We start from the raw sequence: 24,794 nt of genomic DNA, 5'->3' as shown, positions 1-24,794 counted from the left end.
CTTGTTACCACTGTGCAGGCTGGTGGTGGTGGTGTAATGGTGTGGGGATGTTTTCTTGGCACACTTTAGGCCCCTTAGTGCCAATTGGGCATCTTTTAAATGCCACGGGCTACCTGAGCATTGTTTCTGACCATGTCCATCCCTTCATGACCACCATGTACCCATCCTGTGATGGCTACTTCCAGCAGGATAATGCACCATGTCACAAAGCTCGAATCATTTCAAATTGGTTTCTTGAACATGACAATGAGTTCACTGTACTAAAATGGCCCCCACAGTCACCAGATCTCAACCCAATAGAGCATCTTTGGGATGTGGTGGAACGGGAGCTTCGTGCCCTGGATGTGCATCCCACAAATCTCCATCAACTGCAAGATGCTATCCTATCAATATGGGCCAACATTTCTAAAGAATGCTTTCAGCACCTTGTTAAATCAATGCCACCTGGAATTAAGGCAGTTCTGAAGGCGAAAGGGGGTCAAACACCGTATTAGTTTGGTGTTCCTAATAATCCTTTAGGTGAGTGTATGTTTGTGTCCATAAATCGCTCATATTTGAGAATATAGCCACTACTTTTTGATGCCATGCCCGCAGATATGACTTTTCTTGCTGATTTTTAGGTTTTCTGACTCTTCTTTATCATTTGGTCTGAAGCCAAAATGAGTCCAAATGGCAGAAGTTATATTTAGCTGTGAAATAACATTGATCTCCTGTGTCACTTGTATTTATTATTTTAACCTAAGTCTGACAATGTAGTGTTTACTTTTCAGGGCCAAAACCCTATTACTTTAGAGTAGAAACTGTCCAGTTATCTCATGAAAGAGTGTCTACCAAGAGCTCTGGACAGCTTGTGGAGTGTGGGCATAATGCCTATGGATATTATAATTTGTGGTTCTTTTGTATGCCATTCTATGTTTAACATTATCCAGATGTTTTAGCCGTTATGTTTTGGTTGCTATTTTCTGATGGCATTTTCCTTGGATGGCACCATATCTTTCTAATGCACAACGTCACTATGTCTTCCTTTATAAAATTGTGGCACAAAGGATCACTTGTATCTTCACTGGCTCAAACAAACATCCTTAAAGATTCAGATTTATTGTATTGTAATGAGGGGGAAGTTGATTATTGACCAACAAACGTTCTGTGCAGACTTCATACATTCTCTTTGTTAGGATGAATCCCACTTTTGTCCTGAGTGCATTCCTGTTTATGACCAATGTTGTCATGCAAACCCTGGGTGTACGGCTGAAGGTGTTTTATGCAGCTTTGAGGAGAACACCATTTAACCTTTATACTAATCCTTTCAATCATGGTGGGAGAATATTGCAGCTAACTGCCACTAATAGAAGATGCACATGGGACAATCCTAACACTTTGTGTAATATATTGATAAATGAAAATTTCATGTTATGTAAAGAAGGGGAGCAACAAGTGGTGACAGTATGCTGTTTTTGAATACTTAATGACAATGGCAGGCAAGATAAGGGGTTTATGTGACTGTTTCTTTTGCAAAGCAAAACATGCAATAATGTTCCTTTCCATGCCAAGTTTAATATGACTGCATCCTCAAGTCTTCTCAAAACAGTCATGCTATACATCTAAATGGTTTAACTTGGACACATTCTTTTGGTTTAGGTCCGGAGGAACTTGCAAAGGAGCGGGAGAGATTAAAGAATGATGCTGAAATTCAGATCAAAGAAGAGCCCCCAGAGTTAAGTGAAGAAAAACCTCATAACCTTGAACTCGGTATAAATATCAGCAGCGTGGAGGACGTGAAGGAAAAAGACAACCCTAACCTTTTTCTCCAAAAGCCTGGCTCCTTCTCTAAACTCAGCAAACTGTTAGAAGTTGCAAGAATGTCACCGGAGTCTGATATTGTGCCCCAGAAACAAAATGGCAGTCATGCTAGCATCCCCACAACAGTGCCATCTCCAAGTCATACAAATTCTCAGCATGCACTGTCCAGCTCACAGTCGGGAGTTCTTCAGGCATGTCCAGATTCAAAGCTTGACTCTAGTAGCAATTTTTTCAGTCCTTTAAACAGCCCAGGGAAACTGTTTAATTCTCCACTCCTTCCAAATGACCAACTTTTAAGAGTATTGACGGAAAAAACTGGGCAGTGGTTTAGCATTTTGCCAAGGACGCCTTGTGATAACTCTTCTGTTACTAGTGCCACCTTGCCTACGGCTTCTTCCCCACAGCCATCATCTACAGGGCCAAAATCACCGTCACCATTGCCAGCTCCACTAGTGTCTGGACCTCTACAGAGTCCGGTTGGACTTAACCCCTTTGCATTATCAGCCCTACAGGTATGTTGCAATTCTTCAAACTTGTACAAATATAGTGCCTGTAAGCAGACCTTCCTTGCCAGGAAAATAATACTTTGCTAAATTAGCCATATAATGTCTCATTATATTGTCAAGGAATTAGTTATTTGTTTAATATAGCACAATTCACAATTTGTTTTAAAAGGACTGTAAAGAATAATTTTGTTTAAAGCGCAAAGGCAAGTTATGCGACTTGTTCAAAATAAAGTGAGTTAAATGTAGATTTAAACTTCTGCAAGCTTTGTGGTTTAAGTCCATATCCTTACGCACGAGGCTATAGAAAAAATAAACTGCTCTCTACTTGTTTTTGTGTGTGCAATACATATAAAATAATGTACAGCAAACTCTCTTGCATCAGATTACAAGCACTCTACACACCGCATCCAACTTAAAAATAAAAAGATTAGTTATAATAAAGGTTAACGCTGATTTAAAAAAAATGTTCACCACTGCCTTCCTTTGCCCACCCCTCAGTAAATGTATCCGATTCTCTAAGTTAGCTGTAGTTTAATTCAAGCACAGTACAGCAGGACAACACTTAGTGGGATCAAGCGAAACAGACACTAGGCTTCATGCAGAACTCTAAATTCTTTACCATGACACATAAGAACCTGCTTCAAGAAAAGCGTATCTTATTTGTGACAAATTGTTATATGGTAAACGGTTCTGGACGCGTGCTATAAAATAATGTGCCCCCGTTACCTGCCCATGCACTGCCATTTTTCTAAGTGGAGCGGAAATCCTCACCCCGTCTCCTATGAAATTCAAAAAAAATATTGTCTTGTGTGACTTGACTTCTCATACAGCTAAGAGTGAGGGTTTATTATAAACTACAAAATGCCTTCATCATATGATGTTTATCATAGCATGTTAAAAAATTGTTAACATTTATTGAACTTCACACAGAAGTTAATCTTTGCCTTCTGCTCATGATCTGTAATCTCCATAATCCCTCTGCCATGTATGCAGGGCGCTAATGATGTGTTTTCTTTGGTAAACAATTGTAGACAAACATGCAAACTCCTCCTGATTATATGAATAATTAAGGGAAACAGACCCATATACAAAAATACTATCTCCTGATAACTATAGAGGTAACTACTTATTATATATAAGTGGCGCACCACTTTATGCAGTCATCGGCTAGAAAAAAAATCAAATCCTTGTAGTGTACACAGATAACTGATGTTATTAGGGAGCGTTAACTTGCTTGTAAGTTTCTACCTGATTTTGTTTATTTAAGATCAACCCTGGTCTCATCAGACCATAAAACATTTTTCAACATTTATTTATATGGCACATTTTCATACAAACAATGTAGCCCAAAGTGCTTTACATGATGAAGAAAGAGAAAAAAGACAAAATAAATGAATTAAAATTAAAATTAGGGAACACTAATTAAAACAGAGACTGGTATACTATTTTACAAAGTTTAGCCAGGCTTGGAGTTTTTCTTTGTGAGAAAAGGCTTTCGTCTTGCTACCTGACCCCACAGCCCCAACCTATGAGAATACGACTGAGTGTTGTCACATGTAGGGAACAACCAGTAGTTGACAGGAAATCCTGCAGCGCCCTTAATGTTGCTGTAGGCCTCTTGGTGGCCTGCCTGACCAGTCTCTCCCTGTCTTCTCCTCAATCTTGGAGGGACATCCTGATCTTGGTAGAGTCATTCTTGAGCCGTATTTTCTCTGATTTTTGTTTTCCCTGCCATATTTTCCCCCATTTTTTGACTGAACAGTTTCTGGTTTATTTTCACCTTCTTAGTATAGATCTTTGCAATAAAGATGGAAGAGGTTCTGGCAGGATTTCCCTTGGTTTCATTTTTTTGTTAGACAAAATCTGTCATTTTGGCAGGGGTGTGCAGACTTTTTATATGCACTGTATATTCTTTTCAACATGATACACGAGTAATGTTCTGGAGGATCCAAGTAGTGTAATATGATACTGTAGGACGAAATGCCATGGAATAATGTCACAATACGTGACAATAACCGTAATATTCATACACACACATAGTCATTCACAGGCAGACACGCTTTACCGATATATTGTGTAGCATATACTGTATGTATATCCAATTTGCTTTCCGAGTAGTATTAACAGGATTGCAATCTTACAAACCTTCAACATATTTTGTTGAAAACTTGACGTCTAATATACTATGACACGTGAAAAACAGTGACCTGAAATAGGATTTATTATGAAGAAATGCGTTTAGAACAGGCAGTGTTGGATAAATTACGCGTTTGTTGATCTAAGCAAAGTGTAAAATATAGCTAAATACTTCAATCTCTTACAACATCTTTGGGTCAAATTTGATCCAGCGTTGTTTTTGAAGTGAGTAAGAGCACCATAAATGTCATGGCTTTTCCTACATTTCCCATAAGTAATAAACAGTTTAAAAAAAAGAAAAAAAAGAAAATATCCTATAGTGTTTGCAGCTTCTAAACAGTTTAACCTTGTTTATTTTTTCAAGCTATTTTTGACCAATTATTGACTTTAATGGATTTTCCACTCTATTTTCAGTAATTTTTTCACTACGTATAAAAAAATCCCTGAAAGTAATCTTTTGTTTTTAATCTCCGAAATATGAAGGCTTTCAGCAAAGTGCCCTCTTTTTACAAATGGGATGCAAAGGTTCCATTTTGTTCAGCTGTTACCCATTTTCAATAATGTCACGTCGTCCTTTGGGTCAGTTTTGACCCACCATATACATTTTACCCTTCATTTAGGTGGTTTGTTTGTTCACCGCCCATACAGACACCCTGAATGGCATATTTTCAGCTCAAAAAAGTGAAGGCTTTTAGTAAAATGACCCAACTTTACAAAAGGCAACAACGTTTTCATATGTCACATTTCTGTGCAGCTGCTACACTTTTTGAAAATTGCCACGGGCTTCACGTCAGTTTTGACCACCAGTGACTTCAGTGCAACAACATCATAAATGTCAGCATCACTAGCACTGCAGGCTAAGATGTTTGATCAATATAAAATATGTTTGGGGTGAAACAAATGTACATGTAGGGCACATAAAGAGTGCCAGAATCGGATCAGAAAAGACACATAAGGCACAGCGTTGGGTCAGCTTATCAAAACTAACTTTGTAAGTTTTTAAATGGTTTCAAACACACAGGTTTTATTTTAATGAACTATGATTTAAAAACATAAAAAGTTCTAAGACATATTTAAGTTCTTTCACTGTATATCATAATGTAATTTATGTACCTATCACCTTTAAGAGTACAGTGAAAAATATTTACTGTTAAAAAAGTAAAAATAATAAAAGCCTAGCACAATGTCTGAAAGAGACATATTCAATATCCTCTGTCAAAGCTTTTATTAATTATCCACATTTTCCAGCTGCTCTGTTGCCTCTCCTTGGCATACTACATGAAGTTCTGTGAACTTGAAATGCTGCTTTAGAAGAAAGCTGGTGGCCAGCATTCATTGCTAATCAAAGCAGTAGGTCTGAAGTGATAAAGCTGTGCCTTTTTTCAAGGACACAGGCACAACAAATATCCCTTTTCCTGAATCATTTTACACAAGACATTAGTACTTCACGGTGTTTGATGGAGATAATTCAGTTGAGCTATTCATACAGAATGTAGGTTCTCACTGTGTAAACTGTATAAAGCACAAGTATTGCTGGACATCAGCGTGCAATATCAGTGGGCATGAGGGAGCCCTGCGATGGACTGGCACCCTGTCTAGGGCTGTATCCTGCCTTGTACACAGTGTCGCTGGGCTAGGCTTTAGCTCTCTGCAGCCATGAATTGGATCAAGCAGGTCTGAGAATGTTATATTAATATGTTTTTGCCAATTTCATGTAAATGTCTCTTATATCCTTGGAAGGACAAATTATGTTTCAGGTCCCACATTTCTGGACTTTATAACAAATATTCCTAAGAGTTTTAAACCACATATTTGTTGTAACAAGTGGGTATGTTGAAGCAACTATGTCAGATCTGCTCTATTTACAGAACCGATGTGACTCAAGGCTCTGCTCACTAATTTCAGCTCGCTAACTGCATTAGTCCTACTTTCAAACTCACTGCCAAAATTAAACAATCTGCCTTTCTCACAATGCTTCCATGTGAAAGATACAAAGCCACTGAAGCTCAGCATAGAGCCATCTGTACATCAATTCCTTTATCCTACTTCATTCAAATGTAACTAACTATAATCAGGGTTATTGCTTTTTACATTTTTAAATATGCATCTTTATTAAAATAGTACTTTATACTTTTTTTACTTATAACTCAGTATAAAGTTTCTTGAAATGATGTCTGACTCTTGGTAAGGGCAGTAACTACTTATTATTAATATGAGAATTCAGTTAGATTTACTTTATAATTAAAACTTATTTTGCAGATTCTTTGAATAAATCCTATTATATGTTAAAGGCTGCACATGTGTTTTTCTATGTGCATATCTCTCTATATTATAATAAAAAAAATCCTGGGACGAGACAAGACTTTTTAGCCTGGGACGAGACGTGACTTTTTTAGAGAGATACTTTCATGTCCCGTGAGACGAGACTTTGTGCCAAGAGATTTAACCACAACCGGGGACGGAAATAAAAGACGAAGAGTAGAAGACAAAGTAGAATGTCGTGAAGAATTCAAAAATGTTGGCGCAATACACATGCAGAGCAGGTTAGAGATTATGAATGTACTAATATTCGAAAATCTCAAAAAACTGATAGTAAAGATCCCATTAGTGCTAACAAATGGAAATTATTACTCGGTGAAATAACGGAACAGCGAAAAGAGATCGAATATATTGTTTGGATTTAAACATTAAGTCGGGGACTTGTAGATCGTCTAATTCGTGCTGCCATCAGGGAAAAGTAGTGTTTCTTCCCAATAAAGAGGCGTATCTGTGAGAATTAAAAGATTTGTTGTTTGGTGAAAGTGAAATCCACATACACGAGCAGAAGAGATGTGAAGGGGCTGGCGAGTGAAGCAAGCAGGGGACAGAGCCCCCCCTAGTACTTAAAATGTTACTAAAAAGAAGTGTTCTCAGTGATTGGTTCTAAATAAACTAAAGGCTGACTTATTATGCATTTTTCCATTCAATTTAAGCACAAGACCAAAAATAAAGTCACAGTTGTTAGGTCACAATACTTAAATCACTAATTTACATAAAAATATCAGTGAAATATTAATGTAGTATATAAAAACAATGGCAAAAATACACTATTAAGAATGGACACTTTTACACTAATAAGAATTAATGTGTGTCAATATGTTTATGTGTTTGTATTTATTTCATGTATATCTCTTTCTGAGTGTCTAGAAGATCATTGCTTTCTTGTTAATGTGAGTGCATTTTTTGTAGCTACTCTCAACTATATGAATTTCTCATTTCATGTTGTTTATATCTATTTTTCTTTTTCTTTTTTTTTCCTTTTGGTGTGTATGTGCTTCTTTGTTTTCTCTCACGTGCACACATACATATGCACCATTTAGCTGAAGCCTGGAATTCATCTAATGGGACTCTCCTTTTGTGGATGGTCTTCAGGAATGTTGTCTCAGAATGTACCCTTCACTAGCTCTCCAGTGCCATCTAGTCTGAGTTCTGGATTCGGAGTTTCAGAAGCAAATGGCAATCCATTCTTGGCACCTAGTGTTTCCACAAGTAAAAGTGAATCTCCAGTACCTCAGAATGACAAATTCCTGTCTGCCCCTTCTCCAGCCCTGGAAGTAGCAAAGCCTGTGGATTATCACAGTCCAAGACCCATTCCAGAAGGTAGGTTAAACATGATGATTATTGTAGTCACTATTACAAATTAAAAGGCATTAGTTAAATTATAGTCCTGCTCCAGTTTAATTAATTGGTTGCATAGATGACTGGGTGTAAGCACCAATTTTAAAAGTTGGACAAGTCTGTATTTTAGATAATTGGCTGAGTAAAGCATTGTATTTGTTTATCCTTTTTGTTTTCTGGTTAAATTTTGCAGTAATAAATGTTTCTAGCAAAATATATTAGAGCAGACGTAGCCATTCACATTTGAAAATATACCGAAGTAAAAGTGAAAGTAGACAAAAAATGTAATAGTCAAGTAAAGTAGAAATATTCTATAAATATACTACTTTCTAGTTCATTAGTATACAGCACTGTGTGCCCACCAAAGTTAATATTTGTCACCAAAGGAGAAGTCTGGTGGTTCAGCACCCACTAAGTATACAGTATGTCAATGAAACAATAATTAAGTGAGTGATACAGCCTTCATTTGCACTCTTATAAGGCAATCATATATTTCCACCATCCCTACTTGAATCCTCTAAATAGCTTTGCTTCAAATGTAATCTTTCATCAGAACTATTTTCTATTACTTGCAAATTATATATTTCTCTAAAAGAAACCTGGATAACTTTTCTAAAATGACCTCACTGCATGCTATGGAAGTTTTACCATCTAGTTATTTTACTGATGAAGTATCTCCGAAACCAAACACTGTTTCCAAAGCAAGGCACTCTTAAGACAGTGCATTATCCCCTTGGTGTGTACAGTATGTGAAACATAGTTTAACTCTGCCCAAAACTGTATATCACACACATTATTTTCAACTTAGACTGTCAAAGATATAATCCTACTTGTGAGACACGCGACTCCTCAATTAGCTGCTCATCAGAGGGTCTGTCACATTCTTTGTAGATGTCCCGTGTTTAAAGCCTAATGGAATGCAATCTCTGGCTGTTTACCAGTCAGTAGCAATGGTGTCGCGAGTCTTGGAATAATACCTTAAGCTGTCTCATTTTGTTTAGGAGAAGAGTTATAACCTACCTAAACTAGTAGAAAATAGTTTTTTTTTATATTTTTTTATGACAAAAATCTAAGAAGTGATGTTTTATGTTATATACATAACAAAAGATGCTGTCAATATACAGTAGCTGTTGGATGGAGTTATTATTGTACACTGCTTGCTTTGCAAGCCTGTAATGTGTTCATTGTAAGCAATAAAATAAGCAAATTCTATATATATGTAAAATAAAAATAAACCACTAGGGTCTTTATGCTGGTGTTCAAAATTCTGAAAGGCACAAACAAAATCTGTTGCAGGAAAATATCTCTAATTGAATAGTGAATCTAACACACGATGACACCAGTTAAAACTAATGGAAAGAGTGTTGAAAGTTAGATAAAAAGTCATTGTTGATTTATGCAGCTAAATCAGTCAATTTTAATTGGAATATCACTGCATTGCTATTTTCCACTCCTTTTCTGATATATTAATTGAGAGATCTTTTTCCCAGTGTCCTCTTGGATCTTTGAAAGGGAGGGGACTGTAAAATAATTTTATATATTGCAGAGATGATGTCTGAGTCCTTGAAACTGAGCAATATTTTTTCCAGAATGGACGAGGGTGCAAGATGAGGCAAATCTGGAAGGTTCTGTTTAACAAAGTTCCTAATTTGAAGATAGTGAAAGAAATGTGTAGCTGGAATGTTAAATTTGGAATGTAATTGTTCATAGGATGCAAAGATGTTGTCTATATAAAGATCTCTAAGCAAGTTAATCCCAAATTTTTTCCAGATATTAAAAACTGCATATGTTTGTGAAGGTTGAAAGAGGTGGTTCTCTTGCAGAGGTGCCACAGATAAAAGCTTCTCCATCTTAAAATGCTTTCTACATTGGTTCCATATTCTGAGTGAGTGAAGCACAATTGGGTTATTAGTGTATTGCCCATAACTTGCATTTATTGGGGCACAGAGCAGGGAATATAAAGAAGTACTGCAGGATTTTAGTTCTACTGCGGACCAGGCCTGTGTATGTTCATCTGTTTGTGTCCAGGTTTTTATAGCTTGTATGCTTGCTGCCCAGTAATAAAACTGGAAGTTAGGTAGAGCCATGCCACCTTCTGCCTTTTGTCTTTGTAGTGTCGCTCTTTTGATGCGTGGATGTTTTTAGTTCTAAATAAATGAGGTTATTGTTGAATCAAATTGCTTAAATATTCATCTTAACACTGTTAATTCTTCCAGCTAGTGTGAGATGAAGGGTTGACCATCTATGCAAGTCTTGCTTAATTTTTTCCATGCAGATGGTGAAATTTTGTTGATAAACAGCTTTATGTTTACTTGTGATGTTTACCCCTAGGTGTTTAAACTGATCTGCAATGATAAAAGGTAGGGTGTCTAATCTAATATTATATGCTTGAGAATTCACTGGAAAGAGTACACTTTTATTCAGATTAATTCTGAGACCAGAGATCTTTTGAAATTCTGTGAGTGCTGCTAAGACTGCAGGCACAGAATTTTGTGGGTCCGATATATACAGTACCATATCATCTGCATATAGAGAAATTTTCTGTTCCAGTCCTTCTCTGCTAATCCCCTTTATCTGATCAGTACTTCGACAATGTATTGCCAGTGGTTCAATGGCAATTGCAAACAGTAGCGGTGACAAGGGGCATCCTTAGTACCACATTCTAGTTTAAAGTAGTCTGAGCAAATGTTGTTGAGGCAAACTGAAGCTTCTGGAGTAGTATACTGTAGTTTGATCCATGCACAAATGTTCGGGCCAAACCCAAATTTCTCCAATGTATTAAAAAGGTATTTCCATTCAATCATGTCAAATGCTTTTTCTGCATCCAGTGATAATAATATTTCTGGGGTGATTAATGCTTGGCGAAAAGTTTGAGGAAGAGTTTGATTGTCTCTGGCTTCTGTAAATATCAACGTGGAATGGAATATCAATGTAATCCATAAAAAGGGTTCATTTGAAAAAGGTTATTAAAACAATTCCTGGTTTTTGGAGCTTTTTGTATTTATTATATTATTATTTTTGAAGCAAATAAGTATGCCGAATATGAGCATAAACATTTAAGATACCAATTTGAATTTATCTCTTTTAATGACAATTAGTATTGAACAAATATGGCTGAGCTCGGTTTGCTGTGAATTCACCGAAATCACAGAAATGTTCACAATATTCACAGAACTTGGTGAACTGCATTAAAGTCAATGGGGAAGGACTTACTGGCCAGATTTGACTGGATTATAATGGTGCAGTCATCTTCAAAGTGTTCCTGAGGGCTCGGGGAACATCTGCCAACTATACTGGACCGATTATTGTGGTCAAAAAGATGACCTGAACTGTGCGGCAGCAGTGCCAACCACTACACCACTGTGCCTCAGTGATATCAAAGAAGAAAGTACGCAGTCAGATATGCACAATCATAGATTTCAACAAAACGCTGAAATCATAATTAAAAGTCAGAAAAAATATGTAGGTCTTTTAAAGGCAGGAAATTGAAAGTAGCATGTCATGAATGAAGCTGCAGACTTGTTTTTTGAAGTCTTGCTGAAGACTCTCCAAACTGTCTGTACTGATGCTTTGCACTTTTTCTTCAATCAAAAAGATAGAAATGTGTTGTGAATAGAAATTTTTATCATTTCATAGTCTCCTGTGTTTTGTGGGTTGTTGGTGTCAGACTCCTTCAAGGTGCCTAATTCTCTAATACTGATATGGCACCGAAAGATCGAAATGCACATTGGTGAAAAACCTTGAACTTTCTGGTTAATGACTCATAGTATTCCATTTATCTACTTGAGTTATGGTTTTAGCATCTTGGTTCTGGTAACAACTTGTATTTTTCAGTCAGGCAGTTTTACTGTCTAGTATTTGATAATGTCGAGCTCATTTAAAACCATCTTCAAGGTTGACGGCTGGCAATTCAATGACGTCATTGGCAACTAAAAAAGTAGGTGGGCTTTCTCTATGCAGCAGTCTGACCAATCACTTTACATACTTGCAATTAAAACAATTAACATCTTAAAATCTTAACTGTTTATTGTAATAAAAATTACAACTTAACTCAATTATGCAGTATACAGTACATTATTGTGGCCAAAAAGGTGACCTGAGCTGTGCGGCAGCAGTGCCAACCACTGCACCACCGTGTCTCTGTGAGATCAAAGAAGAAGGAATGCAGTCAGAGATGTGCAACTCGAAGATCAACCTGCACATTTGGCTACAAGCACAGATAACTTGTCCCACAGAGTCTATAATGCAAATAATCAGCATTGTATACCCGGGGGCAGTCCCATCAATGTTGGCTGTTACAACTCCGGAGAACATTGCAATGGCCTCGCAAAGCATTATGGGGCACTGGTATTAAAAAAAAAAAAGAAAAATTCTCGTAAACTGGCCAAATTTTAAGTAAATATTTTGAAGTGCAAACGCAAACACAAATTCGATGCAAATAATGCTTTGGCAAAATTCACTGATCAACATTAATGACAATGTTAACAATATTCCTCATTCTGGTAACTACAATACAAAGTAATTAAACCCACTTATTTTATCTCCTAATTTTTAAAATCATATAGCAGACGGATTTGTTTTTTTTTGCCTGTGTAGGATCATTTTATATAACTGATGTATGTGATTTTTTTTAATATGCATAACAGTCAGTTCTTTTAGAAAGTTGATACAAACTTTAATCATTCAGTGATCACTACATGCTCCCAACCTCTCCTCTCCATAATGTAATAAAGCAACCTTTTATTAAAATGCTGTACTATTGAAAAACTGAAGATGCTTTTATAGTGCAGAAAAAAAGCAGTCTTTATGAACCTATGTTTTGTAAGTCCCATATACCTTGTAATTTATAATATTTGGGATCTACATTAGAAAATGCTTGTATTTATAATTAAGAGTTATTGCCATTAACATTACATTTTATATTGAAACTGTACCAGGGTTAACCTGAAAAATGTAAACACGTTTGTCTGGGGTCTGTTTATTTAAGGGAAACATTTGTCATTAACTTACTTGAAGTGTTCAAAAGTGCTGAACTAACATTTTTTCAAACAATTTTCAGAATAATTTTAATTATTTTGTCCAGAAGCTTTATTAAAGGTTAAAGTGTAACTAGCTCAGTTTGTGTGATTTGCACATTAACGTCAAAATGCGTAGCTGTGTCTTCCCTTAAAATTGTAAGCCGTGCATGTGTATTTCAAAAGCAGATACTCTAAATTGTTTCATTATTATTTATATTATAATAATTTTGACCAGGACATGAAGATTCATGCTAAGGAAATAGCGTGGGCCTTCTTTTTTGTTACAATTTTACGCTAGGATTGGTGCTCGTAATAAGCCCTGCCTGTGTGCACAACTAAAAGCATGCTATGCCACTAAGGTTCACCTTGGAGCTTTAATGTACAAATAGTCACAAAAAATACATTAAGACAATGGTACAAAGTAAGAAATACATACATTAACTAACCTTTACTCATAGTAAACCTAAATACAAATAAAAATATATTTTAATCCTTGAGCATAAATGAAAATATTTACTTCATTTAAACAACACGTTAGCTGTTTATGTACTTAGTATGCTGACATTTTTTTTAAACTTTGCTTATCTGTCCAAATGTATAAAAGGTCCGATAATCTCAGTTTATTTAGTGTGACACGCAGGCCAGTGTTGCCATGTGAACTGGCACTATGACTTCTCCACTGAAACTAGAGTTCGGCAAGTAATTACAGGGTAAATTGTATAATTGAGCTCTCTGTGTTTTTCTAGCCCATAATGTGTGCATCGTAAGCAATAAAATAAACAAATTATATATGTACATAAAATAAAAATAAACCTTTGTCATCTTAAACAGAGAAGGCTACTGGGGGGCACCAACAAAACCTGATGTGGCAGAACATTTCCAGTTTAATAGTGAATCTCACACACTAGGACACCAGTCAGCACTAAAGAAAAGAGTGTTAAGTGTGAGATAAAGTCCTTCACACAAAGAAATCATTATTGATTTATGTAACTAAAGTTTTCGGTTTTAATTGGAATATTCATATAATTCATAAGAGGGTAAATTTGTAAAATGAATGATTGTTTTGTGGGTGTATTGAAGTAAATAATTATTATCTAATGCCCAATATGAACATAAACATTAAAAATACTCATTTGAATACATTTCTTTTAATAGCAATGTTAACAATATTCTTCATTCTGATAAATACAATACAAGAGTAATTCAGCCAGCTTGTTTTATACTGGGATAGGTGCTCATAATAAGCTTGACCTGTGTATGCAACTAAAAGCATGCAAATAAGGTTCATGTGACATTTATACTTTAGGATATAATTCTTCTGATAGTAAAAATCAGTCCTGAAGGGTTAACATTTTAAATATTTCTTACTGTAGAAATGCAAACTGGATGGTGGCGAATAACTGATTCAGAAGAACTGAAAGCCCTTGTTAAAGGTTTACATTTCAGAGGAATAAGAGAAAAAGCACTGCAGAAGCAAATTCAGAAGCATATGGATTACATCTGTCAAGCCTGTGCCAAGAACAAAGATGGTAAGCAAAAGACTCCGATTTTGACCCTTTCATGTTCGTTCATTTAAAGCAGTTAGTAATTTACTGACTTTTCATTCTCCTGTGCCATCAGGCTGGTCAGTGTCATCAGTGTCAGAAATCAGTATCACAAGTGTAATGAACATGTTTCAGCTCTTAACAAAGAATAACATTGAGTTTTATTTGCCTGGCAAATACTTTTATCCAAAGCGACTTAAAAAAGTGGTGAACATAATCAAGGAACATTACACTGCGGCCTAACTTAATGTAACAACAAATCAAGCAACAATCTGAACACTCACAGAACGATAAACGTAAAATGACAGAGCGGTCACACAGCAATAAAAAACATATGCATAATTTTCTGTGAGTTCACAACATAATAGTTTTATATAACCAAACACTGTGCAAATAATAAAAAAGTAATCTAATTAATACTGACATGCCTGGAAGTATTTGTTATTCAGCACATGGTGTTGTATTAATGAAAACAAACTAGAAGATCCTAACACTAAATACTGTAAAGTGACTAATCTCCAACAGGGTTTTGTAGTCATCCATTTTTGGGCAAGAAACAATTATATATGTATTTTTTTTTCTTACTTTATGCTGTTGAGTTCACAAAATACAAATAAATGTCCTTAAATACATGAAAGGGTATACATTTTTGAAAACATTGATTTAATTTTCTTTTAGAGAAAAAATGTTTCTCCCATTGATTTTTTCTGATATTTTCTTGTCAGTTACTAAGTCTTCCCATAACTGAACTTAACTATTTGCTTCCTTGTTCATAATTGTTATCAGTGATTTTTTTCTTTACTCCTGTATCCTTGTTCCACACCCATAAACAGATCACCATGAAGCTGTAGTCACAAAAGAGGATATGTGGCAGTAGACTGTAACATAACCTCCATGATGTAAGGCAGTCTTACTGAATATATTGCAAGTGTTTTTTCAGGGCAAATTCACAGTAGTTACAGCTACACCTCAGTCTATTTGCTAAAACAAAGCAGACTTACTTCTATGTATGGTTTTTTTTTTCATTCTTTCATAATAACAGAAAAACATCTCATAGGAAAACTGTACATTTGTGGTTTAATACATTATTAAAATGAACTAATTGAGTACCATATTAAAAAAGTATGTTTGTCACGGTAAGTTTGAAAAGCAGAAGACTGAGCTCTAGAGAAAGCTGAGACAAGAGCCACCAGGTTAATTTCAAGATAGAAGCCTATGAGTCATTTGGAAAGAATGGCCAAGTCGAAGCTTTTCATCTTAAGCAAATCAAATTGTAGCATAAAATAAGTATGTCAAATTTTGAAAGGATTAAGCGATGCTGGTACCAGAAACTGGTTTCTTGATCAGAACTGAAAAAATGATGTTGTGCTTAGTAGCTTTCAAAGTTGGTGTATTACATATAAGTGGATTCTTTGTTGAGCTTTTCTAAGTCACTGAACTTTAAAAAGCACTTTGTGAAAGCAACCTTCTACTCTTGCCTTTAAAAGAAGCATCACATAATCTGCGGAATTCTTATATCACAGGATATAATGCCAGGATAATTTAGTTTAGTCATCTCCATGAAACAAGTATTGTTTTAAAATGTTATTAATAAAACAGCAATGTAATCTTTTATCGGGGGACATGCAGTGGCGTAGCTAGGGCGGGTGGAGGGGGCGGTCCGCCCCGGGTGGCACATTTTTGGGTGCGGCATTATTGGCCAAATGGCTCAGTACAATTTGTGTGTAAGCATCAGGGTTCTGAAAAATAGCACTCAAAAATGAAAAAAAGTAAAATTCTCTGATTTTTATCCACAAATACTTCAAAAATAATTTTCAGACTGTCCTTCCGTGACTGCATCAGACACAGCGGTTGAAATTTATGAGGCAATAACAAAAATAAACGTAAACATTATACCGATAATAATTTCTAGGAAGAAACTAATTTACAATTTATAATTTCGTTTCGTTATCGATCTGAATGCGTTCTTGCTCTGCGCAGAAAACATCCCCACCTATCACTTGTACACTACACTGGTTCTGGTTTTTGCATCGTAATTATATTAAAGTAATAATTAGAACACGGCTTATCAGTGCGTCTAAACTATATTCTTATCTAGTTGATGCTTATAAATAATTACAGCATATGTGAAAAATGATTGCTGTTTCGCTATATATATATTCTTATTATCATAACATGCAGTGATGATTTTTGCCCCGTGTTTAGTTCTGCTCTGATAGACTGCTGCTCTCTACAGCTCTGTAGTTTTACAGACTGGGTCCAAAATTAATGGATGAACAGTTTTAAATGTTAACTTCATTAAAGACCTTGAACCCTTTATTTGAATCAGTCATGCCTAGCAGTTAATTAGCCCACTGAAGGCTTCTAAATGTAAAACTCGATTTTCTAAATGAAGTTGTTTGTTTACTTTGCTAAGTGGCATTCTGTCCTAAAGATGAAAACTCCCGGCATGTTTACCTTTAGCTATTTCTGCATAAACCCATGTGAGTGCTCCGCAGTGCTTAGTCTAATGGGTATTCCACCTACTCCTGTGGTTTAGAGTGGCGTTCTCTTCAGAGCACATCTGCAACCATGAAAACAAAACCCTTGAAACCTACCAGAGCCATCCAAGGGAAGAATGTTTATTAGTGCTGAGCTTGAGATTGCACACATGTAACAACGTATCCATATCATTTTTTAGTAGAAAGTCACATTGTGCGTAAGCTTCTGCCATTTTAAAAGAGGTTCGGCTGTGCTTTTGACTGTGTTAACTTTTTTCCATTTGTGGCAACATTTGTGACCAGGGGGTCCTGGTTTCCTTTGGCTCGATTTGTGAGTTCTGCAGTCGCTGTTGTTCTTTTGAGACTGATTTGAGCAGTTAGGGCTCTCTTGACACTAAGGGGGCCAGCAGTGCCAGTGCTAGGTTATGTTGCACCCTAGGCCAGGCTTATTAGTGTGCCAACCGACTAAAGCTAACCTGTGTGGCTGGGTTTTCTCCCACCCTCATGATATGCGCCCAACGAGAATGCCTTTCGCCTTAATGGTGGCACCGGCCCTGGGGTGCCAGACCCCTCCATCAAGACACATCACTCCCTTTACATGATTTGTTAAAAAACATTTTTATAAATATTTATTTGTTTTGTTGCATATGTCTTGCATAAAGTAATAAAAAAAAACTGGATAAAAAAATTACTGTTTGGCAAAAACTGTAAACTTAGATAATTTATGAACTGCAATTTCCATTACATGATGACACATTTTCAATTTCCACATCGAGTTCAACACCTCTAATGATGAGATCAATGGTTTAATAGCTGTATTTTAACCAGTGTTCTTCTGGTCATGAGATTTTTTTTTTATTTTTCATTTTATTTTAAAGATTTTATTTAGTTTTCATTTTTTTCAGCAGTTAACTTTTAGTTTCTGTCACATTTCATTAGTTTTGGTTTACTCAACAAAACAAAACTAATTACATTTAAAAAGACAGTTTCCTTCTAGTTGTCGAATTGTATATCATATTTTACATACCAGTTAACTTAATACACGAATACATGGAACACAGAATTTGACTGTTTGTGGCAGAGTAGAATTTTCTCAAGATATTGTGACAGATTGAGGTCCTCGGCATAATCAGAATAAGCAAATATTAAATGACTAGTATGTTCAGTTATCACTTGTTACTTTAACCTGCAATAAGTTTAAGTAAATGGCTACTTAATTTCAGCAACACCTTCACTTTGGTTGTGAGATCACCACACTCTGAAAATAATCTCTTGATATATGCTTGCACGGTATTATGGGTACAGTAGCCCAAACTGGTATTCAAGCAAAAGTACAAAAATATTTACGTAAAAGTATAAGTACTCATTCAAAAATGTACTTGTGTAAAAGTACAAAGAATCTGCTCAAAAATGTATTCAAGTTATTGATTTAAGTTTGGCTTTTAATGTACTGAAACAAAAGCAATTTAAAGATTTTCAACACTTTAAAAACTGCAGTACATTTTTTTCAATAAATTAAGTGTACGGTACTACTTCCAATAAAACTGGAATAGCCAAAGAATGATTACAGGTGCATACAAATGTTTTATTTTTCTTTTACACAAATCAACTTGTTTTTTGATTTTTTTCAAAAAGTCCAATTTTTGACAATTTAATTTATTCGATTGTGAAACATTTTTCTAGCGATATATTAAGTCACCAGTGCATCAATGAAGTTATTTTCGTAGACTTGTTAGCTGCATGCAGTGTGGTAGGCTAAGCTATTGAAGAGTCATTCTTCAATTTGCATAGCTACTTTATTTTTGTTTTATTTCATGATCTTCCATTACTGAGACCCTCTGTATTCTGTACTATGTGGTGGGTCTTTTGTGCTTATAGGTCTGCCTTACACATGTGTGACAGATACACCCTTAGCTTGGCTACGGACTTCTTGAGCAGTGGTGCATATCTGCATTCATGACATTATGAAGATTGAAGTTCTGTTTGCTCTGGTTTGTTGTATATGCAACCTTGGGCATATTTGTTGTAAATCTAAAACACTGAAGTAGATAGATAGACAGATAGACAGACAGATAGATAGATAGATAGACAGATATTGTATTCACACATTGTCTCCCCTCCCCATGTAAAAACCCAATGTACACCTGCTAAATTTGGTTTGCTGCCAACCATAGACTATGGTAAAATTTTCCTGAGGATTTAGACAAGTGAGAGGTCATATTATACCCACTCCTGCACTTACACACACATTCACACTCCCATTCACAGTCATTTGAAAGCCAGTTTACCAAACTTGCATGTCTTTGGAGATGTGGAAATAAAACCAATGCTAAATCAAGGAAAAGTGCAAACACCACACTGACAACAACCAGGCATGAGGTACAGGTCCCTGTATCTGTTGAGCAGCAGTGCTAATGACTGTCTTCTCTGCCACCCTCCATAAGAACTGCACACCTATACAGTACAGTCGTGTGCCGACTTGCAGATCCATTTCTGACTGACCATTAGGCAGTATATCAGATTAGCTTGTTGTTAGCCACAAATTCTACATGTCATTGCTGCTGAGGCTCTGTGGGCCACAAAAAAGCATACTTTAACTATCTGTACAATGTAGCACAAAGCAATCTTCAAGTTCTGGCAGTCACATGCATTTTCTGTGGTGCGGTATGGGCCAAATGCATAAGAATTAGCAACGTGGAGCACTGCCGATCCAAACAAAACTTTAAGGGCCCTCCAAGAGTCAGAAAATATATGAGACCCTGTGAAATAATGGTGTTATTACTGTTTACAAGGTGATTCTGTCTTCTTGATGGAAGAAAAAAATTGCACACCATTTGCACAGATAGGAAACAAAAATAACATGCCAGCTGCATGAATCGTGACTTCAAAATAAGTGTGCATAATATGGCCAATCAATCACTCTGTAAGCACAATGATATATATATATATATATATATATATATATATATATATATATATATATATATATATATACAGGGCCTATATACATCAGACTCCAAATACAACTTGGAGTCCTGCCATGTGCAAAAGTTCGCTATCGTGGGCGGCATCAGGAGTGGGCAGGAGAAGGAGTATAGGAACCTAATCAAGGACTTTGTTAAAGGGTGCGACTCAAACCACCTACAACTGAACACCAGCAAAACCAAGGAGTTGGTGGTGGATTTTAGGAGACCCAGGCCCCTCACGGACCCCGTGATCATCAGGGGAGACTTTCTGCAGAGGGTACAGACCTATAAATACCTGGGAGTGCAGCTGGATGATAAATTTGACTGGACTACCAATACTGATGCTCTGTGTAAGAAAGAACAGAGCTGACTATACTTCCTTAGAAGGCTTGCGTCCTTCAACATCTGCAATAAGATACTGTTGTAGGCATGGAGCTGGACAGTTTGACATCCGTGGCAGAGTGACGGGCGCTGAGCAGGCTCCTGTCAATCATGGAGAATTCACTGCATCCACTAAACAGTATCATCTCCAGACAGAGGAGCAGCTTCAGCGACAGACTGCTGTCACCGTCCTGCTCCACTGACAGACTGAGGAGATCGTTCCTCCCCCACACTATGCGACTCTTCAGTTCCACCTGGGGGGGTAAACGTTAACATTATACAAAGTTATTGTCTGTTATACCTTCATTTTTATCACTCTTTAATTTAATATTGTTTTTTATCAGTATCAAGCTGCTGCTGGAGTATGTGAATTTCCCCTTGGGATTAGTAAAGTATCCATCTATATTTTTATATATATATATATATATATATATATATATATATATATATATATATATATATATATATATATATATATATATATATATACTGCTCAAAAGAATTAAAGGAACACTTTTAATCAGAGTATAGCATAAAGTCAATGAAACTTATGGGATATTAATCTGGTAAGTTAAGTAGCAGAGGGGTTGTTAATCAGTTTCAGCTGCTGTGGTGTTAATGAAATTAACAACAGATGCACTAGAGGGGCAACAATGAGATGACCCCAAAACAGGAATGGTTTAACAGGTGGAGGCCACTGACATTTTTCCCTCCTCATCTTTTCTGACTGTTTCTTCACTAGTTTTGCATTTGGCTACAGTCAGTGTCACTACTGGTAGCATGAGGCGATACCTGGACCCTACAGAGGTTGCACAGGTAGTCCAACTTCTCCAGGATGGCACATATATGTGTCATTGCCAGAAGGTTTGCTGTGTCTCCCTGCACAGTCTCAAGGGCATGGAGGAGATTCTAGGAGACAAAGCAGTTACTCTAGGAGAGCTGGAGAGGGCCATAGAAGGTCCATAACCCATCAGCAGGACCAGTATCTGCCCCTTTGGGCAAGGAGGAACAGGATGAGCACTGCCAGAGCCCTACAAAATGTCCTCCAGCAGGCCACTGGTGTGAATGTCTCTGACCAAACAACCAGAAAGACTTCATGAGGGTGACCCAAGGGCCCCATGTCCTCTAATGGGCCCTGAGCTCACTGCCCAGCAGCATGCAGCTCGATTGGCATTCGCCATAGAATAACAGAATTGGCAGATGCACCACTGGTGCCCTGTGCTTTTTACAGATGAGAGCAGGTTCACCCTGAGCACGTGACAGAAGTGAGAGGGTCTGGAGAAGCCATGGAGAACATTATGCTGCCTGCAACATCATTCAGCATGAGCAGTTTGGTGGTGGGTTAATGATTGTCTGGGGAGGCATATCCATGGAGGGTCACACAGACCGCTACAGGCTTGACAAAGGCACCTTGGCTGCCATTAGGTATCAGGATGAAATCCTTGGACCCATTGTCAGACCCTATGCTGGTACAGTGGCTCCTGGTGCACGACAATTCCTGACCTCATGTGGTGAGAGTATGCAGGCAGTTCCTGGAGGATGAAGGAATTGATACCATTGACTGGCCACCACACTTTCCTGACCTAAATCCAATAGAACACCTCTGGGACATTATGTTTTAGTCCATCCAATGCCACCAGGTTGCACCTCAGACTGTCCAGGAGCTCAGTGATGCCCTGGCTTAGATCTGGGAGGAGATCCCCACAACACCATCTGTCATCTCATTAGAAGCATTCACCGATGTTGTCAGGCATGTATACAAGAACACAGGGGCCATACAAAGTGCTGTGTACAATTTTGAGTTGCTGCAATTAAATTTTGGCAAAATGGACTAGCCTGCCACATAATTTTTCACTCTGATTTTTGGGCGTCTTTGAATTCAGGGCTCTGTAGGTTGATCATTTTCATTTCCATCAAGCGATGTGGCATCCTTTTGTTCCTAACACATTACCCAGTCTATATCAGTATAGATATCCAGGAGGATTTCTTTTTCCCATTGAGATCTGATGTGTTTTCAAAGTGTTCCTTTAATTTTTTGAGTAGTTTATATATATATATATATATATATATATATATATATATATATATATATATATATATATATATATATATATATTTGGAAGGAAGACAGCCAAATGAGACTGCTACTTCTGCAGCTCCACCATCGCTTCTCTCCCGGCTTCTATTCAGTGTGTAACACACTGTGGCTAGCAGTGCTGCTGCAAGTACACATTAAAGGGCTTTGCGGCCTGCGACAGCTGGTTATGGTCATTTCTGGGTCATTATTTCCCTGTCATTCTCCTATGACTCTCAGCCTTTAGTAAGAATGGCCTCAACTAATTTGGCTGTAAATTGGTGCCTAACTAAATTACATTTCCATTGTTAATAGTAGACAGTCAGATTTTTCATCACTAAAACAGTTTCAGACTTACGCGTGGTTTTGTGCTATTCTATTTCTTTTTTACATAAAAACACCATTGTGAACAGACAAGTGAACAGGAATGCATCCTTATCTTTAATTTGTTATCATACACATAACTCAGAAATCAAACCCTTTGGTGCTTTAATGATTTTTTTCACATTTGGTCAGGTACATGTAGACCTAATTTTAAATGACAAGAAGAGGCACAGTATTTATGTATAAAAATGATTCACTTAAGAACACAATTTCCCGTGGCAAATTAATTTATACAACAATTGTAAAAACTTAACTTCGCCTTGAAACATACGGAACTTATCCTCAAAGCTTTTAAATATTTTTTCTTAACAAAAGGAACTGAAATGTTCACTTTGACAGTTAAAACCCCACATAGCTACCTGGATTTTTAAATGCAGGTCTGAGAGTAATGATGATCAAAATGTTATTTTACAAATCTTATATAAGCACTTTTTCTTGTGTTGGTTTTAAGATATCACACTTACAATAAGTGATGCTTTTGGACATATTCAGAAATTAGCTACTGAACTGAATACATTTATAATTAGAGGCTGCTTCTCAGTGAATGATAGCGAAACAATATACTTCAGCAAACAAAGCAGTTTGCAATGCGATGAATTTTGTTTTCCTAGTGGCTAGAAATGTAGCAAAATAAGTTGTATGTATAAAATGTGATTTTGCCGTTTTAAATAAAGGAGATAAGATTATTATCTCCTTATTATTATTGATTATTATTATTAATTATTATTTATTAATTAATATTATTAGTAATTATTTAATAATAATTATTAATTAATTATTATTATTATTCACAAATCTGAAAACCAATTTCTTCAAAATGTTGCTTTTTATCTGCAGTCCCTATCATTGAAATAAATGACAATGAAGAAAACCTCGTAACTCAGGAAACTCTGGACAGCTGGTGTGTAGAAGAACAAGCCATGGAAATGGACATAGCCATTCTGCAACAAGTAGAGGAGCTAGAAAGAAGAGTCGCTTCAGCCAGTCTACAAGTAAAGGTAAGAACTGAAACAGATGTTTGACCATATGTGTTAACGGCAAGCCCCTCACCAACAGAGACAGCTGTTTGTTGTGCCAACTTTAGCTAAAATCAAAGAAGGAACATTTGCTGACTGTAACAGTTGCTATGCGTGTTCTTTGAACGGTGTACCTAATGGTAAGGGAGTGTTTAGTTCTAACCATAATTAAAGCCTGAATGCACAAATTAAATTATAAAGTACAGCTCATTTGATTACAAAGTGTAGAATAACGTTTGCTTGTATAACTTTGCAATACTATTAAGGCTTGTTTAACTACATATTTGAAAATGTGTATTATGACCTGAGTTTTTTAAGGAAGAATATTAAACATATTTATTGCATCTAAACAGACGTATAGGCAAGAACAAGCTATTTTAGACTAATCATTATATAGAACACAACGATGAACTGATTGATACATAAAACAGATTCAAATGACCTTTAGAGGTGTATGGTGCTTAGGTTGCTCGCAGCAGGCATTTTACCTTCGTGAACCTGGGACATTTATAGTCATATACTGAGACGGACTTGGGCGAATAAGGACCCACTTCAACAACATGGGTGCAAAGTTTTCATGATTTTATGTTCCATCAGTCTCAAGTCTCTGTTTGCATGTCAGTTTGCCTGTTGTACTGAACATATTAAGTCTTTGCTAAATCCAGCTGTTTGGCAAGTGTTTCTCTTCATGAAAATACTGTTATATAAAATAAGAGAGCAGCAGTAGGACAGGCAGTACATCGCTAAGGCATGATAAAAGGACCAAATGTCATTTTATAAATATGTTTTATCATATTAATAGTTTTACAATTTTATAAGAATTGCATGTTTA

General features: G+C 36.5%; 1 protein-coding gene across 10 annotated transcripts in view; it reads left to right on the top strand.

Annotated features, from left to right (window-relative positions):
- Positions 1–24,794, top strand: part of LOC120531761 (bromodomain adjacent to zinc finger domain protein 2B-like) — a 268,155-nt gene that overhangs the window by 227,480 nt on the left and 15,881 nt on the right. For all 10 annotated transcript variants that reach the window (XM_039757469.1, XM_039757463.1, XM_039757464.1 and 7 more), the window contains 4 exons: positions 1,639–2,312; positions 7,802–8,081; positions 14,491–14,646; positions 23,784–23,944. In XM_039757469.1, coding sequence (XP_039613403.1) covers positions 1,639–2,312; positions 7,802–8,081; positions 14,491–14,646; positions 23,784–23,944 — 1,271 coding nt within the window. The remainder of the gene's footprint in view (positions 1–1,638; positions 2,313–7,801; positions 8,082–14,490; positions 14,647–23,783; positions 23,945–24,794) is intronic.

Source organism: Polypterus senegalus, chromosome 6 (genome assembly GCF_016835505.1).
Source record: "Polypterus senegalus isolate Bchr_013 chromosome 6, ASM1683550v1, whole genome shotgun sequence".
NCBI lineage: Eukaryota > Metazoa > Chordata > Cladistia > Polypteriformes > Polypteridae > Polypterus > Polypterus senegalus.
The sequence above is the reverse complement of the archived record's forward strand: the minus strand, read 5'-3'. Positions and strand labels throughout refer to the sequence as shown.